This window comes from Ornithorhynchus anatinus, chromosome 16 (assembly GCF_004115215.2).
Source record: "Ornithorhynchus anatinus isolate Pmale09 chromosome 16, mOrnAna1.pri.v4, whole genome shotgun sequence".
Lineage (NCBI taxonomy): Eukaryota > Metazoa > Chordata > Mammalia > Monotremata > Ornithorhynchidae > Ornithorhynchus > Ornithorhynchus anatinus.
The window spans coordinates 10,872,574-10,900,050 of record NC_041743.1 but is presented as its reverse complement, the minus strand read 5'-3'; the positions used below and the strand labels follow the sequence as shown (position 1 = coordinate 10,900,050).

General features: G+C 46.5%; 1 protein-coding gene across 2 annotated transcripts in view; it reads left to right on the top strand.

Annotated features, from left to right (window-relative positions):
• The window catches only part of NMNAT2 (nicotinamide nucleotide adenylyltransferase 2), a 79,304-nt gene that overhangs the window by 43,487 nt on the left and 8,340 nt on the right, over positions 1–27,477 (top strand). The window contains exons 1-8 of one of the 2 annotated variants that reach the window (XM_029080905.2): positions 2,530–2,626; positions 6,744–6,832; positions 7,839–7,906; positions 14,364–14,442; positions 16,618–16,744; positions 18,378–18,458; positions 20,023–20,067; positions 23,489–23,565. In XM_029080905.2, coding sequence (XP_028936738.1) covers positions 2,608–2,626; positions 6,744–6,832; positions 7,839–7,906; positions 14,364–14,442; positions 16,618–16,744; positions 18,378–18,458; positions 20,023–20,067; positions 23,489–23,565 — 585 coding nt within the window. In that variant the 5' untranslated portion in view covers positions 2,530–2,607. Of the gene's footprint in view, positions 1–2,529; positions 2,627–6,743; positions 6,833–7,838; positions 7,907–14,363; positions 14,443–16,617; positions 16,745–18,377; positions 18,459–20,022; positions 20,068–23,488; positions 23,566–27,477 lie in introns of those variants that run through there. The other variant, XM_003430864.5, reaches the window with a different exon arrangement.

Genomic DNA, 27,477 nt, shown 5'->3' with positions numbered 1-27,477 from the left:
GATCATGTTGCCAGGGAGACTCATCAAAAAGAGTGATAAACTAATAAAGAGGCCCGCAGCAGTTATAGTAATAATAATAATTATGGTATTTAAGTGCTTCCTATGTGCAGAGCACTGTTCTAAGCGCTGGGGTAGATACAGGATAATCATATTGTCCCACGTGGGGCTCACATTTTTTTTAATCCCCATTTTTACAGATGAGGTAACTGAGGTACAGAGAAGTTAAGTGACTTGCCCAAAGTCACACAGTAGAAAAGTGGCGGAGTCAGGATTTGAACCCACGACCTCTGACTCCCAAGCCTGGGCTCTTGCAATATTCATTAAATGAGTACTTTGACATCAGAGAACCGGTAGCAAACATGCCCCCTCCCCCAGTAACATGACATGGAGAGGAGGAGGGACCTGGAGAGCTCAAGGGGAAGAGACCCCAGGTCTGACATCAGACAACCAGCTACCCTGAGGTGGGAAAAAAATGGTCACCCCTTTTCCATATGGCATTATTATATTACTCATGAATACAATGTAATGTAATGGGGGCAACCACAATATTTTCTAAAGAAGCAGCACAGCCTAGTGGAAAGAGCATGGGTTTAGGAGTCACTGTACATGGGTTCTAATCCTAGCATTATCACTTGCCGGCTGGTGACCTCAGGTAAGCATTTAACTTCTCTGTGCCTCAGTTTTCCCCTCAGTAAAATGGGGATTCAATAATTGTTCTCCCTTCGGCGTGGACTGTGAGCCCCATGTAGGATGGGGACTGTGTCAGATCTGCTTATATTGTCTCGACCCAAGCTCTTACTACAGGGCAGTCCGAAGTGGGTGAGCGTTTTTGCAAATGTGTGTGTATTGTGTGCTGCGGTATGCCTGCGGCAGTTTTCCAAGGCCTGGTGAAGGTGAACAGGCTTGGATGGAGCAGAGAGCAGCTGGGATCTTATTCATTCCAGGTTTCGGCAAGCCCTTGCAGATGGAGGCAGAGGTAGGCAGGAATATTTTTTTCCAGAGGAAGGGGGAGGGGAGAAAAGGGGCAGATTGTGCAAAGACTCTCTTCCTCCCTCCCCATCCCATTCCCCTTTTCTCACCCCACAGCAAATCTCTCCCACGGGTCTGCATTCTGTCCCATTCTTCCCCCTCCTCCCACTCTCCCTGCATTCTTCCCTCCTCCCCCTCTGAAGGATTTCCTTTCTCAGAGAGAATATGCTCTGCCTCCCTGTTTTCTCAAAGCCCAATGGGATAAATGTCCCAGAGCTGGCCTGTTGGAATACTGAAGATAGCTTAATCCCCTCATTTCCTCTGTGGGGCCTTTCCTTTTTCATTCCAGCCACCACTCCTCTCTTTTCCCCTCCTCCCCTTCCTTCCCCTTCTCACCAGTCAGATGATGGCAGTACTGCAGTGATAAACTGTTTTCTGTCAGTGAGAGTGTTTTGTCCTGGTCTCCAGGGCTGTGACAGGGAACATTAACTAAACATCTAGGGGTAGTATATCAAAAGATCCAAAGCTGCCCAGAGGGACCGGGATCTACAGCACCAGCCAATGGTAGGGGAAATGAGGGCTTAGTCAAGGAAGGCCTCATAGAAGAGAGGAGATTTTAGGAGGGTAATGAAAGTGGGGGGATTCATATGAACAGGGAGGGACTTCCAGGCCCGAGGGACAAGGAGTAGATGGCGGGATAGACGAGATTGAGGCACAGAGTAAATTGGCATTAGAGGAGCGGAGTGTGGAGATTAGGTTGTAGTGGGATTTAGCAGAGTGCTTGGCACATAAGCACTTAACAAATATCAAAATTATCATTCTATCTAGCCTGTAGCAGGTGCGAGCTCTACCGACAGCCTGCAATTGTCCAGTTTCCCTGGAATCAGCCTGTCTTGGGGCTGCATCTCCTGGGGTTGCTCTAGGAGCAAACTAGTGAGACTCCTTCACCTTCCCACCTTCCCACCCCTACTAGCCTGATCTTGCCCAGTCTGCTTGCCTCACTGGGATATTGCAGGAGATACTGCAGCAAGGTGGGGGTGGGAGTGGGGGGACTGACTTCCTTTCCAGCTTTTACACTCCCTGTACCTCATCGTTGGATTTCCTTTAGCCTCAAGACCTGCTGCTTGGTCCCCCAAACAACAGAAGCAGTGTGGTCTAGTGGAATGAGTATGAGCCTGGGAGTCAGAAGGACCTGAGTTCTAATTCCAACTCTGCTACTTGTCTGTTCTGTGTCTTAGGAAAGTCACTTAACTTCTCTGTGCCTCTGTTACCTCATCTGTAAAATGGGGATTGAGAATGTGAACTCCTTGTGGGACAGGGACTGATTAATAATAACAATGATGATGGTATTTGTTAAGCACTTACTATGGGCTGAGCACTGTTCTAAGCACTGGGTAGATACAAGGTAATCAGGTTAGCTTGGATCTACCCCAGTTCTTAGTACAGTGCCTGGCCCTAGTAAATGCTTAACAGATTCCATGAAAAAAATCAAAACGAAACAAAAAACAACAACATGGTTCATCAGACAATTTCCATTCTTCTTCTCAGCTTACTTGACTGAAGACCAACTGCATCGATGTGGACAGACCCAATAAAGGACATTCAGACACCAGGGCAAACATTGAACACTGTAATTAGATGATATGCAAAGCAAGGGGTGAGTGCCAATTGCAGCCTAAGAGTCAGAAACAACTGCCCACACACATGGCATAGAGGGCCCGGTGTCTGAGGGAATTGCAGGGTTACACCAGGGCTCATTGCGCAGAAGCTTGGGCTCATGTGATAGCAAGCAGGATACTTGACATTTGGTGCTTAGTACAGTGCGTTTTGATATGAAATTAATGTTCTTTCTCCCTCTGTTGTGGATTAGACACACGTCTCTAAAGTGTGTTCAAAAGTATTTTTTCCTCTATCCCAGTTCTGATCTATCTAAATTACATTTTAGTATCAATAATGGATCTGCTGCTTCATAGTAGTCCAGTGTTTTATATATTCCCTATTCAGATTAACTACACAGTGAAGGAGTAGGGGAATACAATTGCAGGGACATTAGTAGATTTACATTTTTTATTTTTATTTATTGCCTCCATCTGTGTTATTATAGCTTCTCTATTAGTGCACAGCAAGGGTTATATCAATTTTTTTAACATATACCCCAATTGCCTAAGTAGAACAATGTATTTGCCCCTTGGGCTTTGCTAAAGCCCACTGCAGAACTGAACCCATATAAATTAGGATATACAGAATGTGTCCTACAGATATTCTCCTCATTTTGACCTTGGAATCTGGATTCAAGAAAAGCGGATTTTTTTTACAAATGAAGGGCACCACCAGAGAACAGAGGGCCCCAGTCAGGAGAAATCCCCTGGACTCTTTAGTTGTACATAGTGGGGACTCCAAATATAGTGAATTGTGCCCAGTTCACAGGCAAGTTTGATGCCACCTTTGGTGCCACCTTGTTTCCTCTAGTGGTCCCATGCCAATATTTGCTAAATGGGAGTGAGTTTTAGGCAAGAAGCCTGTTATTTCCAGCAAAAAGGAGGCTTGAACCCAAACAAACGTTAGCTCCTAACGGCCACAACCTTCTTCAGAAAGTGACTTGTAAATCAATCAGTGGTATTTACTGAGTACTTAATGACTGAGCTTAGTAGAGTGCCTGGCACATAGTAAGAGCTTAACAAATACCACAATTATTATTATTATTATTTTTAATAGGAGGGGCACCTGATGTAGGAACTGGCTAAGATTCTACTCTGAGATGGGACAGATGCTTAGATGGCAGAATCATAGGGGTTTTACTCTACTCAGTGGGGCTTGCAGTTGTGAGTTCCTTTAAAGAGATACTGTTATGATAAAGGTAGCTATTTAGCTTTCTGAGTTCCCATCCCAGCTTGAGATTCCAAACGGACCTACGTTTTGCACTCTAATATGGCTTTACCTCATTTCTCCTGAGGGTTGTCCTTTTGCCCCAGAGAACCACTGTGGACCAGTTTCCTCTTGGGGTCTGGATGAGTCCAGGAGTGAGAGACTGTTTCATTAGTTTTTTGGGTTTTTTTCTTTTAAGAAGAATTCACTTTTGAAACTTTTCATTACACTTTTGTAAAACTTCACATTAACTACAGAAGCCTCTGGGAGGAGACCTGAACTGGGGACAACTTCAGCTTGGGGGGGAAATCACCCAAAAATTCTGTGTGTGGAGCCACTTTCATTCATTAAAGAAGAAACCCCAATATAACCTCATTGTGTGATTTCACAATAACAGGGAAAGCTGAATGAGTATCTTATTTCTCTGTCACCTATTCATGCACACACTTGTGGGCTAGCTATATAAACATAAGTATTTCTAAGAAAGTTTTCCTTAGAAGCTTATATATGAAATCATAGGGGTTTCCCCAACCCTTATCTTCATCCCTTCCCTCCTCTCATCGACTTGCACCTGTCCTGCCTCTTTACAGACTTGGTTATAGTTTGTTGTCTTTTAAAATAACCATCTCCTATGGTGAGAAATATTAACCATTGGAGGACAAATTGTTTACATGGAATTCTGAAGTTTCTGGAAACACAACAGCAAATCTTTCTTTCAGAGAGGGTGTGCTTCACTCAGGTCGGGAGCCGTGGACCCTCTTCAAGTGGAGAAGAGATGAGTTTTCCTAGATAAGTGGGAATGAGGAAGATGGGGACCAAACATCTTGGGGAAATCACTGAAGGATGCTTTTCCTCACCTTCTTGTGGTCTCCAAAGGGACTGCCATGAGTGACAGTCACGAAATGAAGAGTCATAAATCAGTCCCCAGCTGCTCTGACAAAGAGGAAGAAATTCTCCCAAGCAAGGTAGACAGCAAATGAGATTAGCAGTAATGAGAGATTTAATGTGCCTCATTTTGTTTCCTCCCCAGCTGTCAGTCCAGGCTTACTATAATTGGCAGCTGCAGCCACCAGTCTATGGAAAGCTGAAGGAAATTCAGCGTGTGTTTATTCCTCTGGGGAAGTCAACATCAGTGAGGGCAACCTGGTTGTGTGGAGTGCACACATCACTGGGAGTCAGGAGAGCTGGGTTTTAATTTACCCCCTGGATGACAGTATGATGCCTTGGGCAAGTCATTTAACCTCTATCTCAGCTCTACCCTGTGTTAAATGGTGGGGGAGGCCCTGCAGAAACTGCCCCTTACCTGCCACATGTAGTATGTAGTACTAGTATGTAGTGGCTTATGTATTGGCTAAAACATGGGCCTAGGAGTCATAAGGTCAGAGGGTCTAAACCTAACTCCTCGACTTGTCTGCTTTGTGACCTTGGACAAGTCACTTCACTTCTCTGTGCCTCAGTTACCTCACCTGTAAAATGGGGATTGAGACTGTGAGCCCCTTGTGGGACAGGCACTGTGTCCAACCTGATTTGCTTGTATCCACCCCAATGCTTAGTACAGTGCCTGGCACATAGTAAGCTCTTAACAAATACCACAATTATTATTATTATTATTGTTATTGTTAGGAGAGGCACCAGATGTAGGAAATGGCTAAGATGCCACTCTGACAACCTGTGGGAAGAAGCCCACAGTCATCTCTAAGGGACCAGATAATATAAACCCTATGAGGAAATCTAAAAAGGTCCAGAGAGGAGAAGCCTTGATTGGCAGTTATTTATTCCTGGGTTCCTAGGTTCACTTGTTTAGGCTCCTGGCCTAAAGGGACAGCTTTTCATTAGCAAAGTGTGCAAAACTCCAGAATAATTCAATACTGACTGCTGGTGTAGTGTCTTTTATGCTCACTTCCAAGCCATTTGGATAATCAGATTGGACACAGTCCCTGTCCCATATGGGACTCACTCTCTTAGTAGGAGGGAGAACGGGAATTGAATCCCCCATTTTACAGATGAAGAGGAGAAAGTCAAGAGATTTCACAGGAGTGTTTCTAAAAGCTTTAGAGATTCGAGGAGAGGACACTGGTAGTCTGTCTGCAGCCAGGATGGCTGCGTTTGTTTCAACAAGGGGTCTAATTAAGCTCAAACATTCAAATTTAGACTTAGACATGCTCATCTTCTTTTGAGGAGTTGTGTCCTATGCTAGTGAAGTTCAGAAAGAGCTGGCCAGTAGCCAGTATGTCCTCAGATTTGAGTTTGATCTCCAAAGAGTCAGGGCAGGGCTGAGTCTCCTGCGGTTTAATAGTTGCTGACCCTACACCAAAGATTCACATTTAGCGTCCCTGCACCCTGGAGAGTGCAGTCTCCTATTCATTACAGTAGCAAAGAAGATTTGGTTTCCACTCCACCTAACTGTCATCAGCAAACTGTGAATATGGTGGGTTTCTGTTTGTATGTTAATTATGTTAAATTATACACAAGACTGAAAAATTTGTTTCTGGTGACTTCTGTGTAATTAAATGGAGCAATAAGCACACCTTTCATATTACTAGGGAGGGATTTTTTTTTGGCTACTTGCTTAAATTAGACTCAGAGTAAGTGATAATAGGGCCAACTTCCAATAATGCACCTTAAACTGATCCTAAAGTGTTGTTTGTCTTAAATCCAGCTCTGAGCTGCAGGCGGTTAGTACAACAGAGGCATTTAGCCATGAAATTGACATCCTGAGTTCTAAATCCCTTTGTAGTTGGGTGTTGAAAAATCAAATTCTTAATTTGATTTTATCCTGAAGGTTATATGCAAGACACCTCTTTTATGCTATTCTAAGGCATATAATTTATTTAATTTACTGACTTTCCCCTTCTTCTCTAGCCCTTCCCCACATATCTACTTATTTTCTGTTTTCTTCTCTTTACTAGAAAGAGCCCGGGATTATCTGCATAAGACTGGAAGATTTATTGTGATTGGCGGAATTGTTTCCCCTGTCCATGACTCCTACGGAAAACAGGTGGGTTTATTCTGTCTGTTTCTTGAATCACCCAAATACCAGGGTTGAACTCCCTCAGAGGGGATTCAGGCGTTGCTTTGACTTTTTTTATAGTATTTGTTAATAATGTTGGTATTTGTTAAGCGCTTACTATGTGCAGAGCACTGTTCTAAGCGCTGGGGTAGATACAGGGTCATCAGGTTGTCCCACGTAAGGCTCACAGTTAATCCCCATTTTACAGATGAGGTAACTGAGGCACAGAGAAATGAAGTGACTTGCCCACAGTCACACAGCTGGCAAGTGGCAGAGCTGGGATTCAAACCCATGGCCTCTGACTCCCAAGCCCAGGGTCTTTCCAGTGAGCCACGCTGCTTCTCTAAGCGCTGATTTGTTAAACGCTGATTATTTGTCAAGCACTGTTCTAAACCCTGTGGTAGATACAAGTTTATCAGGTGGGACACAGTCCCTGTCCTATGTGGGGCCCATACTCTAAATAGGAGGGAATAAGATTTAATCCCCATTTTGCAGTTGAGGAAAACTGAGGCACTGAAAAGTTAAGTGACTTGCCCAAGGTGACAAAGCAAGCAATTGGCAGAGCCGAGATTAGAACCCAGGTCTTCTGACTCCCAGACCCAAGCACTTTCCACCAGGCCATGCTGACTTACAGGTGGGTCTTTGCTAGCCCAGAAGAGAGTTGTGGGGAGCAGTAGCAGCCAGGCTCTGACCTCTTCCTCTTCCCCTCATCCCACCTTAGATTTCTGTCACCTTCCCCAAGTCCAACTCGGGTGTGTGCGGGTGTGTGGGTCCGCACATGCATGAGGAGCTGCAGGGGTGAAAGGATAGGTGACTGAGGCTTAACACCAGTTTCTCTTTGGGTACAGGAAGGCGCCTGCCTTATTGCTTGTTGGCTTGATTTGGATGGAGCTTTTCAAAATCCCATCTGGGAATAGTGGTTGGTTGGTGGAGGGACAGGGGCTGGGAGGATGTGGAAAAGGACCTGCTTTCCTGACACACTGTTATTTTCCAGGGCTTGGTGTCCAGCCGGCATCGTCTCATCATGTGCCAACTGGCAGTTCAATCCTCTGATTGGATCAGGTAAGGAGGGTGGAAGAGGGAGGGTCGGGAGGTGACAGAGCATGCACAGTGTTTGGGGGAAGACATGTTTGGAAGGGCTTGGTTAGAAATCCAGCAGAGTTGTGTGTCTTTTCTAATATCCAAATTAGTCAATCAATCAATTATGGTATTAGAATGCTTACTCTGTACAGAGCACTGTACTAAGTGCTTGGAAGAGTACATTACAACAAAATTACCAGACACATTCCCTGCCCACAATGAACTTACAGTCTAGAGGGAAAGGCAGACATTAATGTAATTAATAATATATAATTTAAAGATATGTGCATATGTGCTGTGGGATTGAGGGTAGGGTGAATATCAAATGTCCAAAGGTCATAGATTCAAGTGCATAGATGATGCAGAAGGGAGAGGGAGCTGGGGAAAAGAAACCTTAATCAGGGAAGGCCTCTTGAAGGAGTGTGACTTTGATAATGCTTTAAAGTTGGAGACAGTGGTGGTCTGGCATCTGTGGAGGGGAAGGGAGTTCCAGACTAGAGGGAAGATGTGGGAAAGGGGTCGGAGGTGAGATAGACGAGATCGGGGCACAGTGAGCAAGCTGGTGCTAGAGGATCAAAGTGAGAGGGGTAGGCTGTAGAAGGAGATCAGTGAGGTGAGGTAGGATGGGGTGAGCTGATTAAGTGCTTTAAAGCCCATGGTGAGGAGTTTTTGTTCTGTGAGGAGTTTTTGTTTGAGGCGAAGATAGATGAGCAGCCATTGGAGGTTCTTGAGGAGTAGGGAGACATGGACTGAGTGTTTTTTTAGAAAAATGATGCAAGCAGCAAAGTGAAGAGTAGACTGGAATGGGGAGGGAGAGGAAGCAAGGAGGCCAGTGAGGAGACAGATGCAATAGTCACCTCACATTTTAAATTACAAGTAACGTATTTACTTTTAGGATTTAACTACTGACGTTAGAACCTATGCTTCTCTTTTCCAGTGAAGCTAAAGGAAGGTGCCTGGTGCCTTCTGAAATTTTTCCAGCCCCTTTGTTCCCTACCATGTTTCCAATCATCTATTCTGTTTCGATGGGTTTCTACACCATCTGCCAATGATTTCTTTCCCCCCTTAATGGGACATTTTCTCCACTCTAAATTTTAATTTCATTTAATTCCTAATTTCAATGTCTGTAAGCCTCTTCTACCTCTTTTCTTGGTGGTATTCCCCCCAAATCTGTGAGATCCATGAGCCATCAGTGGGCACTTTTGTAGCTTCTAAACAAAGGACTCCAAAGAGGTTGTAATGGGTCACACTTCCCTTTAGAGGAACAAAGGGATAGGGGAAGAGGAGAGCTCTTTCTAGTCCTGCCCTCTGGGCAGTAGGGAAGTGAATCAACCAACCAACCAATCAATCCCTCTTATTTATTCAGTGCTTACTGTGTGCAGAGCACTGTATTAAGTGCTTGGGCGAGTACAGTACAACAGAGTTGGTAAACATGTTCCCTGCCCATAAGGAGCTTAAAGTATAGAGGGGAAGCAACAGCTGTTCTCTTGTTCCTCCTTTCTCATTACCCTATCCCACATCTGACTACCTTCTGCCACAGACAGAGGTCCAAGCTGAGGTGGGCTTAGGGCCGGCAATAGCCTAGAGAATCTGAACAGGCTCCAGGTCAACTTTGGCGAAAGGACCTGATCCAGACCATTGGCTTCCTTACTGGGTCCAAGTCTGACTGAAGTCACTACTACTGAGCCAACTCTAGCCCCTGCCTAGGCCCCTAAACTGATCTGTCTTCTCTGGGCAGTTCAGACCAAAAATCTAACTAGGTTAGTCTGGTTCAGACCCTCTTCCTTACTAAGCAGGGCCCAGAGGACACTGGCCTAGCAGTAGAGAGAGAGAGCGGGCAGAGAAGGGGCATCGGCTTCAGTGCCTCCCCTCTATGACCAGACCGCAATATCCTCCCGCCCCAACCGCCAGCCCTGTGGCTAAGACGACAGACACTGTTATCAGCTAGGAGCGCAGCATGTAATTAAAGCAAGCTTCCACTAATTAGACTAATTATGCACCAGCAAAGTTTCTATGTTATAATTTTCACGAGTGGAGGGATTCTTAATAATGGTGCATCACCCACCCTGTTATTCGCTGCCTGAAAGAAGAAGAAAAAAGCAGTTCCAATGGTCTCTGAAGGTCAGAGCCTGGCCCTTTTCTTCCCACATGAAAGGGAAAGGGGGAAGAGGGAAAAGAAGGGGAAAGACTACCTACAAAGAAAAAAGAAATGGTGGGGAGAATTGAAAAGAGGGAGATAATTATGTTGGGACTTTGTATCTACTGAGTAATAGTAATATTTTTTAATGGGATTTGTTAAATGCTTACTATATGCCAGGCAATGTACTACATACTAGGATAGATAGAAGCAAATCGGGTTGGACACAGTTCATGTCCCACGTGGAGCTTACATTATTAATCCCCGTTGTACAGATAAGATTACAAAGACCCAGGGAAATTATAGGCAGACGTGGCGAAGATGGGTTAGATCCCAGGTCTTCAGATTCCCAAGTCTGTGCTCTTTCCACTAGGTCACACTGCTTCTCTAAATACATAATAATAATAATATTTGTTAAGCACTTACTATGTGCCAAGCACTGCACTCAGCAGAGAAACTCCAGGTACTTGACAATCTTTTCCTCACTCGCCACTTCCCAGATTAGGAAATGAAAGCCCAGAGAGGTAGAACGATATGCCCTAAATCACAGTAAACCAGTGCTCGATGGGGGATTGGAATCCAGGGCTGTGGCTCTCTTATACTTTTGTGTTGCATTTTCCCAAGCACTTAGTACATTGCTCTTCACACAGTAAGTGCTCAATAGATATGATTGATTCAGAGGAGAAGGAAAGAGCAAATGAACAAGTAATTTACTAGAAAGAGCCTGGGAGGGATGGTTAATAGGACATTTGAGTCACGTAGAATTAGATGCAGTGAGATCACTAGAGCTATGCCAACGTGTGGAGGTAGACACTTCTTGTAAAGAGATATGGTAAAAAGACATGGATCTTTTTTACTCCAACAATCAGCCATGTTGGCATCTTGGAGGGAAGGGCGGTTTCCATGTGGTTTTGGTGTCTGCACATTTCTGGGTCTTCACGTGTGCATCTGGAAGGGCTCACAGGGGTATGTGCAGGTGTGGGCCTCTGTAAGGGCTAGTTCTCCTTGGTTTTTTAATAAGCAAGAGCACAGTTCTGGAAACCTCAGATGGGGAGAAAATGCTTAAGAAATATCCCAATTTAGCAACTCATTAAATTAGCAATTAAGCCAGAGTGCCGTGTCAAAGTGGAATGCGGAACCTAGACTCGATCACAACCTGGGGCTCATGGGAAGGTAAGAAATTCCCAAATTTTCTAGACTACTTTGGACTCCCGGACATATCAGAATCCCAAACCCATCAGTGCCTGAGGGTCCTGGGAAGGGCATGGGAAGGAGTTGGAGGGAAGAGCTAAACTCCAAACTCTCACACGAAGAGCCGGAAACTCCAGTTAAAAAACTTCTGTGAAAAGAAACCCTACAGGCTTTCCTTTGGAGGAACATGCTCTTTCGTGTGAGCGGAGCTGGGCCAAGGCCACCTAATGAACCCATTTCTCCACTCCAAGGAACCACAAAGCTCCTGGGAGCTTCTTCCCTCTCTCCCAACTTACCCTCTTAGCTGAGGAAAAAAATGAGGGCTCACACAGGCCAGGAAGGGGAAAGTTCATAATGGGGCACTTCAGACTGCAGCAGGACTGAGTTGCTGAGTGACTGAAATTAAAATCAGATGGAGGCTGTAATACTTAGAGCTGAGGAAGGGCCTTCAGGAGCTGGTTTGTGCACTTCTGCATCAGAAGTCTGATAGGGAGAAGAACAGTGAGTGAGACAAATGGACATTAGCCCATCCTCACTCCCCTCTCCTCTTCTAGGAGACCAGCCTCCTGAGAGGTAGAGAGAGGCAGATTATGATTATCCTCATTTTACAGAAGAGAAAATTAAGGCCCAAATTGATTGGAACTTTTCAAAAGTCACCCAACAGGCCCGTGACAGAGTTGGGATTAGAAGCCCTGTCCTCAGTCTCCTAGATCAGGAAACTTTCCACTATAGATCACATTTCTCTCTGCTGTACCTTGGGCACTCATCAGGAAATGAAATAGAATCACCAGTGTCAACCTGAAAACTTTGTTATTTCAGACTCTAACCTTGCAAATCTCAATTCCTCTGTGGTTTTATTTTGCTAGTGAGAGATCACCAAGGCTAAGTCCCCACAAGTGTTCAATAGCCTGAAGTTCAAGGATCTATTATTCTCCTCTGAAGATTCAGGAAAAGTTTTCAGGAGAGCAGAAGGAATAGGAGAGAGAGAGATTTTATTTCCCATCACTAATTATTTGGACAGCACTTACCAGTCTTTTATATTTATTATTTATCATTACCAATCCAGGAACTCAGTTGACTTTGGGATCCTCAGCGGGGGCATGGAAAAACTGGGAGAGGAGGAGGTGCCCAATTTGGGAAAAGGGATGAAAGGTCTTACATATGCTCATTCCTTGAGTCAGGAGCAAAGCACAGTTAGAGCCATCCGCTCCTTGGACACCAACCTGTAGGATAATCCTTAGCCACCCAACCCTCAGGCCACTCACTGGTGTTCACATCTCAGGAACCTGAAGTGTTATCCTTCACTAACCTTGGTTTGGGAGGCTGCTTCTGCATTAGCTGGCTCATGGAGAAGGATCTAAGGAGATGAAGGAAATTAATCAAACCAGCTGATTATCAGCATGCAGAGAAAGAGGTAGGGTCAGAGATGAAGGAATGGAGGAAGATATCTGTGTAGCCTAGGGAAAAGAGCATGGGCCCAGGAGTCGGAAAACCCGAGTTTTAATCCCAGCTTGGCCATTGGCATGCTGTGTGACATTGGGTAAGTCACTTAACTTCGCTGGGCTTCAAGTTTCCTCATCTCAAAAATGGGGCTAAGATACCTGCTATCCCTACCCCTGGACTGTGAAGTCCTTGTGAAATAGGGACTGTATGTCCAATCCTGTAACTCCCCTAACTCCTGGTCTCTAGTATGTGCTTAATAAATTCCACTATCATTATCATTAACACCATCATTATTATTATGGCAGAGGCAGGAAATTGTTGTCTGCACACTCTGCAGGCCAGCCTCCAGTTTGGAACCTCTTCCTATTGAAGCCTTGGTTGGCATGTCCCTGCTCACACGGGGCTTAGCCTAACAAGTGTCAGAAAACTGATGGAGAACACAAGAGGGACCCTGGAAACTGTCAGATCCCTCAGTATCATGGAGAACCCCCAGGAGAGATGACTCAACTGAATCACCACATCCTCCTCCCCACTACCAGCCCAATAACTGAGCACTTCTGCACGTAGACAGCTACCCGGGCTCCTCCTATAAATACATTTACATGAGATGTGTGTGTGTACGCTCAAATGCATAAATGCACACAGTTCTTGAAGTGATAAATCAGACCAGTAAAAAAGGATTTTTCTCCCTTTTCTTTAAGGACCTTCTCCCTGGGCCTGAGACTGCAGAGGAGGGAAGGGATACTTTAATCCAATTTTCTGACCCCCGAGGCATGGAGTCCAATATTAGTTCCAGACATCTCCTTCCTCTCCTGCTACCCGGTCTCTGCATTGCTAGGGGCTGCTCTATTTAGCCTGTTCTTTGCTCAGAGCCTCAGATTGTAAGGGGCAGATGATCCTAGGATCCAAGGGACACCACAGACTCCATCCCAGGGTGAGAAATGGGACTTATGTCCCCTCTCGTCCCTGCTTCCATCTCCTCATAGGAATGGGCAAAAAAAAAAGGGCCAGTATATCTTACTCGCTGTCATCTCTTCTCCTCTTCTCTTTCAAACATGTTTATTTAGGCCACATGATATCTATCAATTAATTATATTAAGTTCCTACTGTGTGCAGAGCACTGAACTAAGCGCTTGGGAGAGTGCAGTATAATAGAGTTGGTAGACATGTTACCTGCTTACATTCTACAGTCTACATGCTACTGACCAATATACTGCTATAATAGTACCCTTTCACCTCCAGAATGGCATTTTGTGGCCCCTTCCTCAGCTCTGCATATGATGCATCAATCAATCAATCAATCAATCAGTCATATTTGAGCACTTACTGTTTACAGAGCACTTTACTAAGCGCTTGGGAAAGTACAGTATAACAGAGATGTTAGGGCATGCATGTCCATTGGCTTAGCAGCCCCTACACGCTCAGTGGTCCCACCCCCTCAACTTTGGAGAGACAAAAAAAATCAGCTAGAGTCAAAATTCACCACCCCCATCGGAATCTAAGTACACATGCCCCCTGGAACCTATACATGCACATAAACACACATCCTCTTCTATTAGGGTAGGAAAGACCAGCATTAAGGTTATGAGAAGGTAGGGATAGAGGGGGATATATGAGGACCAACTTCAAGGGGAGTTCCTTTCTAATGGCTGACTGTATTCCCTACAGGGTGGACCCGTGGGAGTGCTATCAGGACACCTGGCAGACGACCTGCAGCGTGCTGGAACACCACCGGGACCTAATGAAGGTGAGTCAAGGGGACATCTGGGGCTAGGGGGGTCACAGGAAATAGGATGTTACCAGCATAAGCCAGTCTTAACCTTTATCTCTAGTATGGCTGAGATGACATTCCTTACAGAGCAGGGGGATTTTCTGGTTGGATTTTCAGATGGGCTAATGACAGGCAGCAATAAACAGGGCAGGACAGCCCCAGTCTTAGAACACCACTGGGGCCTACCCCTATTCCTATTGCTGCTGCAAGCAGGGGAAACCGAGCCAACCTGCAGCCAGCCCAGCCCTTTGACCGTCTGACTCTCTGGGAGAGTCTGCTCCATAGTAGCTGGCCGAATTATCTCAGAGCCACCTGATGGCCCCTGGTTCTGTCTAGGATGCACAGAAGAGAAATCACATCTACAGAAACACGAGGGCCAGCTGCCACATTCTGATGGGCTCTACATCAGGCAGTTGAATCAGAGCCAGATCAGCATAAAACCTTCCCACCACAGATCAATACCTCCTCATAGACAAAAAGCAAAATCATCAAAGCAAGGAGCTTCTTAGGCCATGGAAGCAAACCCCGGCCCTCCTCAGTTTCCCTGACCAGAGTTAGAGTTTCCCAGAGCTGAATACTCATCGAGGCCAAAAGAAAATTCAAAATGGGGGCTGAGTGGCACACCGCAAAAATCAGCATACCCTCTATCCAAGATAACTCCGCTTGCTCATTTCTATTTGTTCTACTGATGGCCACCAGCCTCCTTCTACCATCCTTTGTCGATAATCAGTTTTCTTGTGTTGTACTCTCCCAAATGCTTTTTACAGTGCTCTGCAGGTAGTAAGTGCTCAGTAAATACCACTGATTGACTGCAAGAGCAAGAAGCCACACCCTCCTCAGATGTATTGGCCTCAATGCCGTGGACCTTTCTTAAAAAATACTTGAGAAATGAACTGCTGCCCATTGGAATATAATTTTCTTAGTGATCATTAGTGGCAAAAGCACAGAAATCCACTCCTAATGCCCCTCGCCCCCACCCCCAGGAAGGTCAGGCTGGGCTGGTCCTCTGGGGAGAATTGGCTGTTTGCTCTGTGACCAGGTTTGCCTGGCCTTGTCTGCAGCGTTCCCAGGCAGGAGCGAGAATGTAGGTCACAGACAACCCCCTGCCTGGAAACAAGAGCACGAAACACTGCTGCCGTCACCTCCTCCTCTAAGCCACTGTCCTCTGCAGTGGCTTAATGATGTCACACCAGGTTGGCTGCAAAAAGGAAAACCCACTGGAGAGAGAGAATGCAGCTGGATTAACAGGTGGCTTGCTGTTTGGAGGCAGGCCACACAGGTCTTCTCTTCTCTTCCCCCTCAACAGCCTGGGTTCCTGCCAGGAGGGAAGGGGCAACTGAGCAGATATGAAGTGGAAGTGGAAATCCAGTAGTCCCATAGTCAGTCTATTTTCAGAACTCACAGCCTACCCTAGTCAAGATTACTATGCCAAGTCCAATTTAAAAAATTACATTTAACCTCAATTCCTCATGGAGCAGGCAGTTCCATCTTGGCCAATTGAAATGTCAGAGAAAAGAGGAATTGAGAGAATACAAAAATTTTAACGGAAAGGAGGCAGGATGAGAGATGGGAGAGAGCTAAGCTGCAGGACCCACTTAGTTCATCTATAGGAAAGTCTTTCTAATGTAGACTGGAAAGGTTTAGTAAGGGCCGTTATAAACTTGCCTTTCCAGGAGAGTTTTAAAAATAAAAGAAGTTGCTGAAGTTAGGTTTTGGATTACAGAATTACTGTTGCTTTAGAGTGAAGCTGTGGCTATTGCTTATAAGTGAGAAAAGTGTGTGTGTGTGTGTGTGTGTGTGTGTGTGTGTGTGTGTGTGTGAGAGAGAGAGAGAGAGAGAGAGAGAAGGAGAGCGTGAGAGAGACAGAAGGACAAGAGAACATAGAGGAGTGGGTTCCACAATTTCTTCAGAATTAGCTCAATTTAGGAGTAAGAATTTAGAACCCAGTCCCTGCTTTGCAAGCTGGCTTTCTAACTCTCCAATTTGCTCCCCTTCTATCTCCCATCTTTCTTTTTTTCTCTTCTCTCTCTCTCTCTCTCTCTAAATATATATACATATATATTTGCAGTAGCCAGCCTAGGGAATGGAATGAGGATTTAAGCTTTCTGATTGGTCTCAATGCTGATTCTCAGCATTTCTTCTCTTCCCTAGCGAGTGACTGGCTGCATCCTCTCCAACGTAAATACGCCTTCCATGACCCCAGTGATTGGCCAGCCCCAGCACGAGTCTCCCCAGCCCATCTACCAGAACAGCAATGTTTCCAACAAGCCCACTGCAGGTAAGTCTGCCTGAGGGCCACTGAGGGAGAACCCAGAGCACAGGTGGCTATTTATACTCCCAAAAAGGGACCCAAGCTGGAGCAGAAGAGAGAGACAATAGCTTGCTTCAGGAGGAATGGAAATGGTTTAATGTCGGTATCCTAACTGCAATAATAAAAATATGTATTAAATGCTATATGCAGTGCTAGGATAGGGACAAGATAATCAGATTGAATGCCATCTCTGTCCCACACAGAAACCAGGAGGGAGGGAGGGAGCATTAGCCCCATTTTACAGATGAGAGAACTGAGGTATAAAATATGGAAGGGACACCCAGAAAGTCAGTGGCAGAGCTAAGACCAGAACCCAAGTTTCTGGACTTCCAGATCCATGCCCTCTCAACTAGGCCACACCGCTCTCACCAACTACCCAAGTTACCTAGTGAATGCATTCAGGCTTGAAGAAACTAGTCTGCATTCTTTAGAGTGATGGAGAAAGGTTTTCCCCATCTATTCCTCCTCTTGCCTTTTTTTCATTATACTGATTCCCACCTTGCAAAGGGAAACAAATGCTTTCCTTACTGATGGAGCAAGGAAGAACCAGGATGTCTTATTAAGGGTATGAAGGGAAAAGTGCCTGGGATGCACATGTGCTGCCACATAAACGCCCAGGCTCATTTAAGTTATTTAAATCAGAAAACAAGAGCTTCACTCAGAACCGTCTAGAAGTCTCTGAGGTGGAACTGAAGGTGTGGAAGGGAATCAGGTGATTGGGATGATCAGCCAGCACAGGGAAATGGAGAGGCACCCATGGTGGGTGGTTTTTTGTTGTTGTTTCGTTCTTAAGTGGTATTTATGCTTTGTGCCATGCACTGTACTAGGCACTAGGGTAGATACAAGCTAATCAGGTGGGACATGGTCCATGCCCACGTGGGGCTCACAGTCGTAATCCCCATTTTATAGATGAGGTAACTGAGGCAAAAAGTAGTTAAGTGACTTGCCCAAGGTCACACAGCAGACAAATGGTGGAGCTGGGATTAAAACCCAGGTCCTCTGACTACTCTTGTTTATTGAACCAGGCTATGCTGCTTCAGGGGTATTTAGATTCCAAGGGGATATGACATTTCTGTCTCCAGGGGTCCTCAAAATCTTCATTCCAGCAGACCAGGCCCCATCTCCTGAAGCCATGCTACAAGGCTGAGCCACCAGGGATGGGATGTCTGGGGCCAAGGCTTTTGGGGGTGGTAGATATCCTGCTGGGTTATGGCATAAAGGGGCAGCCCGGGACAAGAGAGCTGAGGCGTGGCAGGCAATGAGAGTGTTCCACTCCGCCTCCATCCCCATCCCTAGAAGTGCAAGAGAACCCAATTCCTCCTTGAGTAAACTGACCTCGTGCGTTGTCCCCTTGTGGGAAAGGGTGGAAGAGAGGGCCTTTCTGGTCAAATTTCTTCCTATTTCACTCCATCTCCCTGCTCCTGGTTCCCTAGCCTCAAATCCAGTCCTGGCCCACTGCAGTGGCCAAAGTTCCTGAGCTTACTGTTCCAAGTGGTTAGTACAGTGCTCTGCACACAATAAGTGCTCAATAAATACAATTGATTGATAGAATGAATGAATAAATGAATTCCTTATGGCTCTCTCTGTCTCTCACTTTCAGCAAAGATCTTGGGGAAGGTAGGAGAAAGCCTGAGCAGGATCTGTTGTGTTCGTCCTCCAATGGAGCGTTTTACCTTCGTGGGTAAGTAACAAAGACTTGGATGAGAACATGACCCAGTTTTTTCTCCCAGCATCCTCTCCAGGCTACCTACCTTACAATAATAATAACAAAAATAGCAACAATAATACTGTAATTATTATTGTAGTATTTGTTAAGTCCTTACTATGTGCTGAGCACTGTACTAAGCTCTGGGATAGATACAATTTAATCAGGTCAGACAGAGTCCTTGTCCCACACAGGAATCACAGTCTAAGGTGAAGGGACAACAGGTATTCAATACCCATTTTACAGATGAGGTAACTGAGGCATAAAAAAGTTAAGTGCCTTGCCCAAGATCACAGAGCAGACAAGTGGCAGAGCTGGGATCAGGTCCTCTGGTTGCTAGGCCTGTGCTTTTTCCACTAGGCCACCCTCCCTTATCTTTCCCAACGTCATCTGCTCTTCCTGGAAATGGCCAAAACCATTTCTTCAAAGCTAGCTGACATTCCTCTTTGAGAAATGTCAACTTTGGGAACTAAGAGGTCTAAGAGCCATACACTATCCCTCTAGATAAGGAAGAAGGCTGGAGCTGGACAGTGGTGTGGCTATAGGAAGTACTGAAGGTGGATTTCACCTCTGGAAGCACTGTAGAATCCATACTAAACTTGACTGAGAATGCCTCCCTGCTAAACTAAGTATACTAAGTATCCGAAGAATGAGAGCACTGGAAAATAAGGAGAAATGACTATTGCTCCACTTTTCTGGCTTGGAGAGGAATCTAACAGGAGGGACAACTGAGGAGGGTGATGGGAGAATCAAGGCAAGATCTGTATGAGCGCAAAGAGAGGAGAGGTAAAACGGAAACACTTGATTGCCAGGAAATTTACCAAGTGTGGTTGCAGGGGTGTATCCATAAACAGATTTGGGAGGGTGTTCACCAAGGACATGTGTAGATTAGTTTATGCAGAGAGAGTGCCACGTGCTGCAAACATTAAGCACAACAACACAAAGGACAATCTTTTTGTGCACCTACTGTGGCTGGGAGTGTGGATCCCATCATGACCTTTTCATCCACACCAGCACTCCTGGTGAATTTCATCATCAAACAGGAAAGACAAATATATACAAAAGCATTAATGCTTTTGAAACTAGGGGCTCGTGTGACTGTAGCTTGTGTTTCTAAGCGAGAGTTTGTAATCTGGTTACGCTTCTCCCGCGGGGACCTGTGACCGTAGTTAGACCTGATCAAACATCACTTTTTGATCATGTTTGACTCATGGAGGAAGAAATCAGCAGGAAGAGACAGAATCCAGTTCCCTCCAGACCCAACCATGTTCAAAGGGACAGATGACTAAGGTGAAGGAAGAAGGGCATCTCTTAGAAGTCATCCAAAAACTCCAATCTGCAGCATGTGGAGACTCCAGCACAGCTTTTTGAGACACTTTGGGCAGTGGTGCCAATCATCGGTTGTTTCCTCTTAACTAGTGCTGAGAGAGCCATCTCCTAATCTCTTGCCCTGGTTAATTTCTTATAGAGGTGCCAGATTGTGCCCAGAGCCTAGCTTTGGTCTGTTCATTAAAGTCTGCTTTCTCCCTTCTCTTTCCAGATGAGAATGCAAATCTAGGCACAGTCATGCGGTACGAGGAAATTGGTGAGTGAGAGGGAGAAGGTGGGAGGAGGTTTTGGGGTATAAATGTGGGGTGACAGGGAAGGAGACAAGAAAGGCTTGATTTTGGCCTTCAGATCTTCAGGTGAGGACCTCAGGCCAGAAAGGATACTTTCTACTAGACCAGTGGCTCCCCCAAATCTGCTCTCCAAATGGACATTGTTCCGGATTTAAGCTAGAACCCAGGAAATAAGAAAAGACCTGATTAGCCCCAAAGCCCCTCACCCACCATGGGAATTGAAAGTCAGATTTTGGGGAATTGGAGTCAGATTTCAAAGTTAACATTAAGGGAAATTCTACCCCAGTGACAGAGAAGAAGAATCATAAAATCCCTTCCCTCTGTGATAAGAACTTTCCAGCATGATCCAGAAATGAAAAGCCTCCAGGCTGATGGAACCCTTGTAAATCAGGCCCCATACATGCTGCTGTGGAAATGGGACATTCAGGGCTACAAACATTTCAGACTCCAGCTTGCCATGCTTTTCTTGAACAGAAATCAATCAATCCTAAGGGGCAGAAATGGGACTGACACTTTCTGCCCCACAGTGCCCTTCCTGTTTCCCCTGGCTCTGTTCCCCAAGGGGAGGTAGGAACCTGCCTCCTCCTCCTCCCCAGGTCTCCAGGAAAGGCCTAAGTGGCACCAGCCCTACTGTGTGGGCATGGCGATGGAGCAGAGCAGGTAGAGAGCAGGGGAGGCATTACTGAATTTCTCCTTCATTCCCCAGTATCCCTGTTTGTATTTACCCAGCACTTTGCAAGCACCAAATGCTGACTGCAAAACAAACACAGCCTTATTCACCCTCCCTGCATTCAAGGCTGGCCTTGAATCATACTGACCCCACTACAGGTTGGGCAACCGCGATACCAGGAAAGACAATGACTTGCCCCAGGTGCCCCAAGAAACCCAGTCTAAACTGAGCCTGGACCCGCCAACTCCCATTTCCCTCGCTGAGATTCTACCTTACTCCTTTTGACCCTTTAACCTGGGCCTAGTGGAATCCTGCCTCAGTCCAGTAGGACTGGAGGGCCATGTGTCATCTGTGCAGTAGAAACCCGTGCCAGGGATGCCAGCCGAGCCGACAGCCGGAATTACGCGGAGCCCGGATTGCCAGGGAGATGAGTGGCAGAAGGAAGTTTTCAGTTGCATCCATCTCCACCTCCAGGACGGTGAGGTGAGCCGTGGATCTGCTGCACAGAAGAGACAGAGGGAAACTCACTGCCTTTAGAGCCAAGTCCCTTTAATCAGCCCAGGATTTACAATCTTCTGCATTAGCCTCTAATAGTAATGGCATTCCTCCATAAAAGACCATAGAGGCCTATTTGATCATTACTACTACTAATAATGATAATATTTGTTAAACACTTGCTATATGCTAAGCACTGGGGTAGAAACAAGATAATCAGCTCTCCTATGGGGTTCACAGTCTAAGTAGGAGGAAGCAGTGGAATGAACCCATCAGCCCTATTTTTCTTAATAATAATAATAATAATATTGGTATTTGTTAAGCGTTACTAGGTTCCAAGCACTGTTCTAAGCGCTGGGGGAGAAACAGAGTAATCAGGTTGTCCCATGTGGGGTTCACACACTTTTAATCCCCATTTTACAGATGAGGGAACTGAGGCACAGAGAAGTTAAGTGACTTGCCCCCAGACCCACAGCTGACAAGTGGCAGAGCCGGGAGTCGAACTCATGACCTCTGACTCCGAAGCCCAGGCTCTTTCCACTGAGCCACGCTGCTTCTCTGGTAACTGCTCATCTGGGGGTTACCCTAGCCAGAGAATTGAGGCTAGTGGGAGGGGGAAGTGGGGAAAGGCAAGGAGGGAAGGCCGGATATATTTCTCAATCTTTTAATTGCACGCTGCCTCATCGCCCTACAGCGCTCTCGTTAGCGTGTTTCCACTGCTTCCCTCTAGTGGTCAGGACCGGTATGAAAGGCCAATAAACCAACCGACTCCAAATCTTTTGGTTCAGGCGTTTGAGATGAAGGGGCTGAGGCTTCTTCTCCGTATATGCGTTTTGTTTTTTGCATCAAGGCAGAGGGAAGGACTCTCAGAATAAAGGAACAATCATCTACGGGGACCCACTGACGGGTAGAACCTAGAACAATATTAGCGACACAGAAGGGAATTGACAGGAGGAGACGAAGGTCGCACAGAGAGACGGCCTCTACATTCAGCTACTGGGTGATCTAGGACTCTCCGTCGTGGGTCCCAGATATGGGAAAACACAGACTTACATGACATCACCAGAATTACCCTGGACATTTAGCCTCCTTTGTCCCCCTGATGATAATAATAATAATTTTTGTTGCTTTGTTGCTGAATTGTACTTTCCAAGCGCTTGTTGCTTGTATTCACCCCAGAGCTTAATACAGTGCTCTGCACACAGTAAGCGCTCAATAAATACTATTGAATGAATGAATAACTATGGCATTTGTTAAGTGCTTACTAGGTGTCAGACACTGTACTAAGCACTGGGGTGAATACAAGCAAAAAGGATTGGACCCAGCCCTTTGTCCCACAGTCTAAATCCCCATTTTATAGATGAGGTAACGGGCACAGAGAAGTTAAGTCACTTGCCCAAGGTCACAGAGCAGATAAGTGATAGGGCTGGGATTAGAACCCATGACCTTCTGACTCCCTGACCTGTGCTCTATCCACTACACCATGTTGCTTCTCACTACTCCAGGCTGCTTCCCCTAAACCTAGGGCATTTCTTGGGGGGGCGGCAATCTGACTGCCCCCTCACCCTTGCTCCAGAGGATTCCATTCCCCTCCCAACTCCTTCAGCCCAGGCACAGCAACTGGGCTGCGGGACTGGGAGAGCAAGATTGGGCCCTGAAAATAAAAATCCCAGGTATAAAGACTTCCAGTGCCAGATGACAACCCAGATGGTCCAATATAAAACTGAATAAATGGCTGCTCTAGTAGGCCATCCAAATGGCATTCAGATCTTCCAAGGGCTAGTGAGATGGGTGGGAGAGATGAGAAATCAGACTGGTTCTTACTGGCCCTTTCCCTCTTCCAGTAAGCACGAGAAGCAGCCTTCCCCCACTCCAGTTCTAAGGGTGAGAGTGAGGAAAGCACATCGGAACTGTGATGACACAGCTTTTCCCAAGAGCCAAGGTCGCAGGGAAGAATCATCGGCAAACACAGATTGTGTCCCCGCAAAGTAAAAGACAGTTGACGGTCCAGTTCTCTAGGACCTTTTGAGACTTTTCGGGTGGTGACAAGGAATCAACCCAGAAGCAGCACTGTGGGTGACCGTACATCCATCCTGTATGTAGCCAGGAGTGCTGGGCCTGTTGGGATTGGGCAGGGAGGCCAAGAGTCCTCGCTCTAGTCAGGGAGGGTGTTTTGAAGGATGACCCCTGCCCCCTCTCCAGACTCTGCTTCCTCTCCTCAGAGCTTCGCATCTTGTTGCTGTGCGGCAGCGACCTGCTGGAATCCTTCTGTATCCCAGGCCTTTGGAACGAGGCAGATGTGAGTAGAATTCTCTTGTGGGCCAGGATCCCTCTCCCTCCCCCACCTCCCACCCAACTCTCACTGTTTTCATCTGCCAGGACTTCAGTTCCCAGGAAAATGATCCATTCATATCATTTATGGAAGAAAGAGAAGAGGGAAAACAAGCTTCCATCCTCTAAATTCCCCTGCAGTTTAGTCTTCTTTTCTCATCATACACTTCCTCCCCTTCCCTCACGTCCCCTGGAAAAAAATGAGATTCAGCTGACTCACAAAGCGTCTTCCATTGGGATTTCTCCTTGCCTTTGTGTTTTGGTTAGTTTTAATATATTACAATCAGACCTCCCACCCCACCCTTCCTGTAACACAGATTCTTCTTCTTTTCCCTTTGCAACCCCCTCAGGCCATCCCAGAACACCCCAGCTCTAGGCTAATAGATTCCCTGTCTTTATGCCAGACAGAGCCTCTCAGCAAGCTGTGCTGGTCCCCGCTGCTCAGTCACATATCCCTTCCCCCCTTCCTCATCTCACTGCTTCGCTCACTGACCCTGACCTTACGCACTGGTTCCTGCTTTCCCCAGGGGCCTCAGGGCCTGAGGGAGGATGGGAAAGGATGGGGACTCTCCTTTCAGGGATTTGGCACCCATTAGCTTGAGATGGTTTGGGCCTTGGAGACTGCCAAAGCCTGCTGGGAATCCCAGGGTAGAACAGCGGGAGGGAACTAATGTCTTTGTCCCTGCCTTGGGGTTGATAAACCAAAAAGGTGGGACAGTGGGGAGATGGGTTTCTAGTAATAATAATAATGCTAACAATGGTATTTGTTAAGTGCTTACTATGTGCCAAGCATTGTTCTAAGCGCTGGGGGAGATACAAGGTCATCAGGTTGTCCCAGGTGGGGCTCACAGTCTTAATCCCCATTTTACACAGGAGGTACCTGAGACAGATGGGACCCTTCCAGGATGTTCTGGTTCATAGCTGGAAATGTCCCATGTCAGAAGTTCCAAGTCCCAAAGCAAGTTCCAAGTCCTGGACACTCTGAACGACACCAAATTTGTAGACCTTTTGATTTTTCCAAAGCACTTTTCCCAACAATGGTCTCATTTCATCCTCCCAGCCAACCTGGGAGACAGGGAGAGACAGGTCTTGATACCTTCATCTGTTAAAAGTTACACAGCATGTCAGTGGCAGAATTGGGACTAGAACCCTGGCCTACTGCCTCCCAGGCCCTTCCTCTTTCTAACTTCATCACCCCCCTTAGCTGGGACCATGTGGCTTGTCCCTCTGGCTCATTCCCAGCATAGGTTAAAACTGGATTACCTCATTCCCCAAAATGTTGTCATCCCGTTTCAGGGGAAGCAGCCACCAAACGCATGGGATATTCAAGTAAAGACGAGGCCCATGCTAGAGAGAGGGAAGGCCCCGCCTATCCAACAGCAGCTGGATAAAAGCTATTAAACCACGTTAGCCAGGATTTAGGGCCATGAGCAAACATGTACCACTCCATCTCTGTCGCAGAGATCTGGAAGCCCAGAGAAAGGAAAGAGAAACAGCGCCCTTATTAGCAGAAATACCTAGAGGTGATCAGGGCTGAAGGAAAGTTTTCTCCCTGGAAAGGGTCCAGGGCTCTCTCTCCCTGCCTAGGCCTCAGAAGTCCTCTTCCAAGTCTGGAAAACACACCCAGGTAAGGGGAAAAGCAGCTAGTACAAACAGCTCTCTGGTGAAATGGGAGTCTCTCCACCCTTCTGTAATGAAAGGGTAAAGCAGTGAGTGGCCTTTTCTGAACCCTGGCAGAGGCAAGCCAAGACAGCCCACTGGCGCTCAGGAAATGCCAAGCCTTGCAAATTCCAGCTGGCCACCCATCCTTGCTAGGTGGAAACTTGGACTCCCTACCCCGGGAGCCTCGAAGAGCCCCTCCTGGTGCCGGGGGAAACAGAGGTCCAGCTAAACCTAGGGCTTGCCATTGTCCTTCTCATCAAGGGATGACTGGAAACTGTTTTCATCAGAACTCTGTCAGCTGGAAATTCCAGAAATCTGCCCATATTCTCTGGCAGTCTATGCTTTTAACTGATTTCACCAGCGGGAGAAACTGAGGCCTAGAGAGAAGGACTACTAGCCCCAAGCCCTGCCCCCCAGCCCATTCATGGAGCTCTTCCCAATGGTCAGCCATAGCCAGGGGTGACAGCTCATTTCTTCCTGTCACTTCCATAACTCTGGGGCCTGTGGAGTGCCTCCAGTCTTTCAAACAGAAATCCAGAAGAGCAGGGGCATGTTGGGATGCTAATGGCTGCCTGCTAAATGCGCTCTTCACCCCCATGCTAATAGTGTCATCCTGCCCTCACTGAGGGAAGCAGACACCTTCCCCACTTCCCCTCTCTGCAGAGATCCAGGGAAAAAAAACACACCAAAGGAAATAAACACAGGAAGATACTCCCGGCAGTGTCTGCTCAGAACGAAAGTCCCAAGGCCCCAGAACAAACTGAGCTAAGACAAACACTCAATTATTCAGCCTCTGATGGTCTGTATCAGACAAGTCAGGAAACTCACTGGATATGTCCACCCGAGGATAAGTCAGCAGAGCTGATAAGCTCCAGAAAGAAATTTTTTGGTCCCAGAGAGGGCGGCTTAGCTTCCGCCTGGGAGTCTCTGCTCCTTGTGTGAAAGAGATTGTTTCTTCAGGATGTGACTCGAGCTTGGTTCTCCCAGGCTTCCCAGAAAACAGAGGTGAGAATGGAAATCCAGACAGAATGTCATTTCCATTTCATTTCCATTATTCGCATCCTGGCTGAGACCCAAAACTGCATTGGCAGGCCAGCTGCCCCATTGCCCATAACCTCCTTATCCTCACAGGTGACTCCAGCGGCCAGCTAGGCAGAAGGGCCTTCAGTGCCCAGATCGCCGCTCCACGTTTGGAAGGTCTCTGAAACCTGGTCAGTAGGGGCCATGATGTTAGAGCTTTCACATCTGTGGTCACAGCCAGGTATTGAGCTGTGAATAAATGAATAACGTGTTAAATGACTCCATATACACACATGCATGGGGAATTTTTTCTTCACCAAAATTTACAAAGGAGACACTTCCCAACACCACCCACATTCTCCAATCCTGTCTCCCTTGGCATAGTAACAAGCCCATTGTGGGCAGGGATTGTCTCTCTTTAATGCTGTATTGTTCTTTCTAAGCCCTTAGTACAGTACTCTGCACACAGTAAACGCTCAATAAATACAACTGAATGAATCAATGAAGTTAAAAATTCTTCAGGAGGGCATAATCTCCAGGATTTAAAAATACACACTCCAACCTCTCTTCACTTCCATACAACGCTTTAGTTGGCCCGAGGTAGGCCTCCTGATTCTTTGGAGAAGGATTGTGATGCTTCATTACTTCTCAAATTCCACCAAAGGTCTTGGATCTTTTGACTCTTATGACCCCTTTCTTTCCTGCCCCAGCATGCAATCACTGCCTGAATCCCAGACACCTCCCTGCAGCCTTTTGGAGGGTGGGGGAGGTAAACTTTGTTTGTGTTAAAAGGCACTTTAAAGACAGGATGGAGAGATCCCCTGAAGCAGTACCCTTGACCCTGATCAAACAGCAGAGTTCATGCTGATGGCCTAAGTCATATAACTGCACAGCTGGGTCCTGATGGAAGAGAAAACTGCCCAGATCTTGCCGTGGCTCTAAGGTCAAAGAGGTCATTGTGAGGACTCAGGCTCACCCACCCCCCAACTTGGATGGCCTCCTCCCCAAGGGAGGGACTCTGCCACAAGGCATTTCCCTTGTGCCAAGTAAACATCTGCTCTTCAGGACTCTCCCATTGAATTCTGGGAGAACAAGAAAGCAGCTGGCTGGCCAAGCCTATTACAGAGGAAGACCCAGAAGTAAAACGGCAAATTTAAAAGAGAGGAGACGACCAAAACTCTTTCAGTTTACAGTCAAA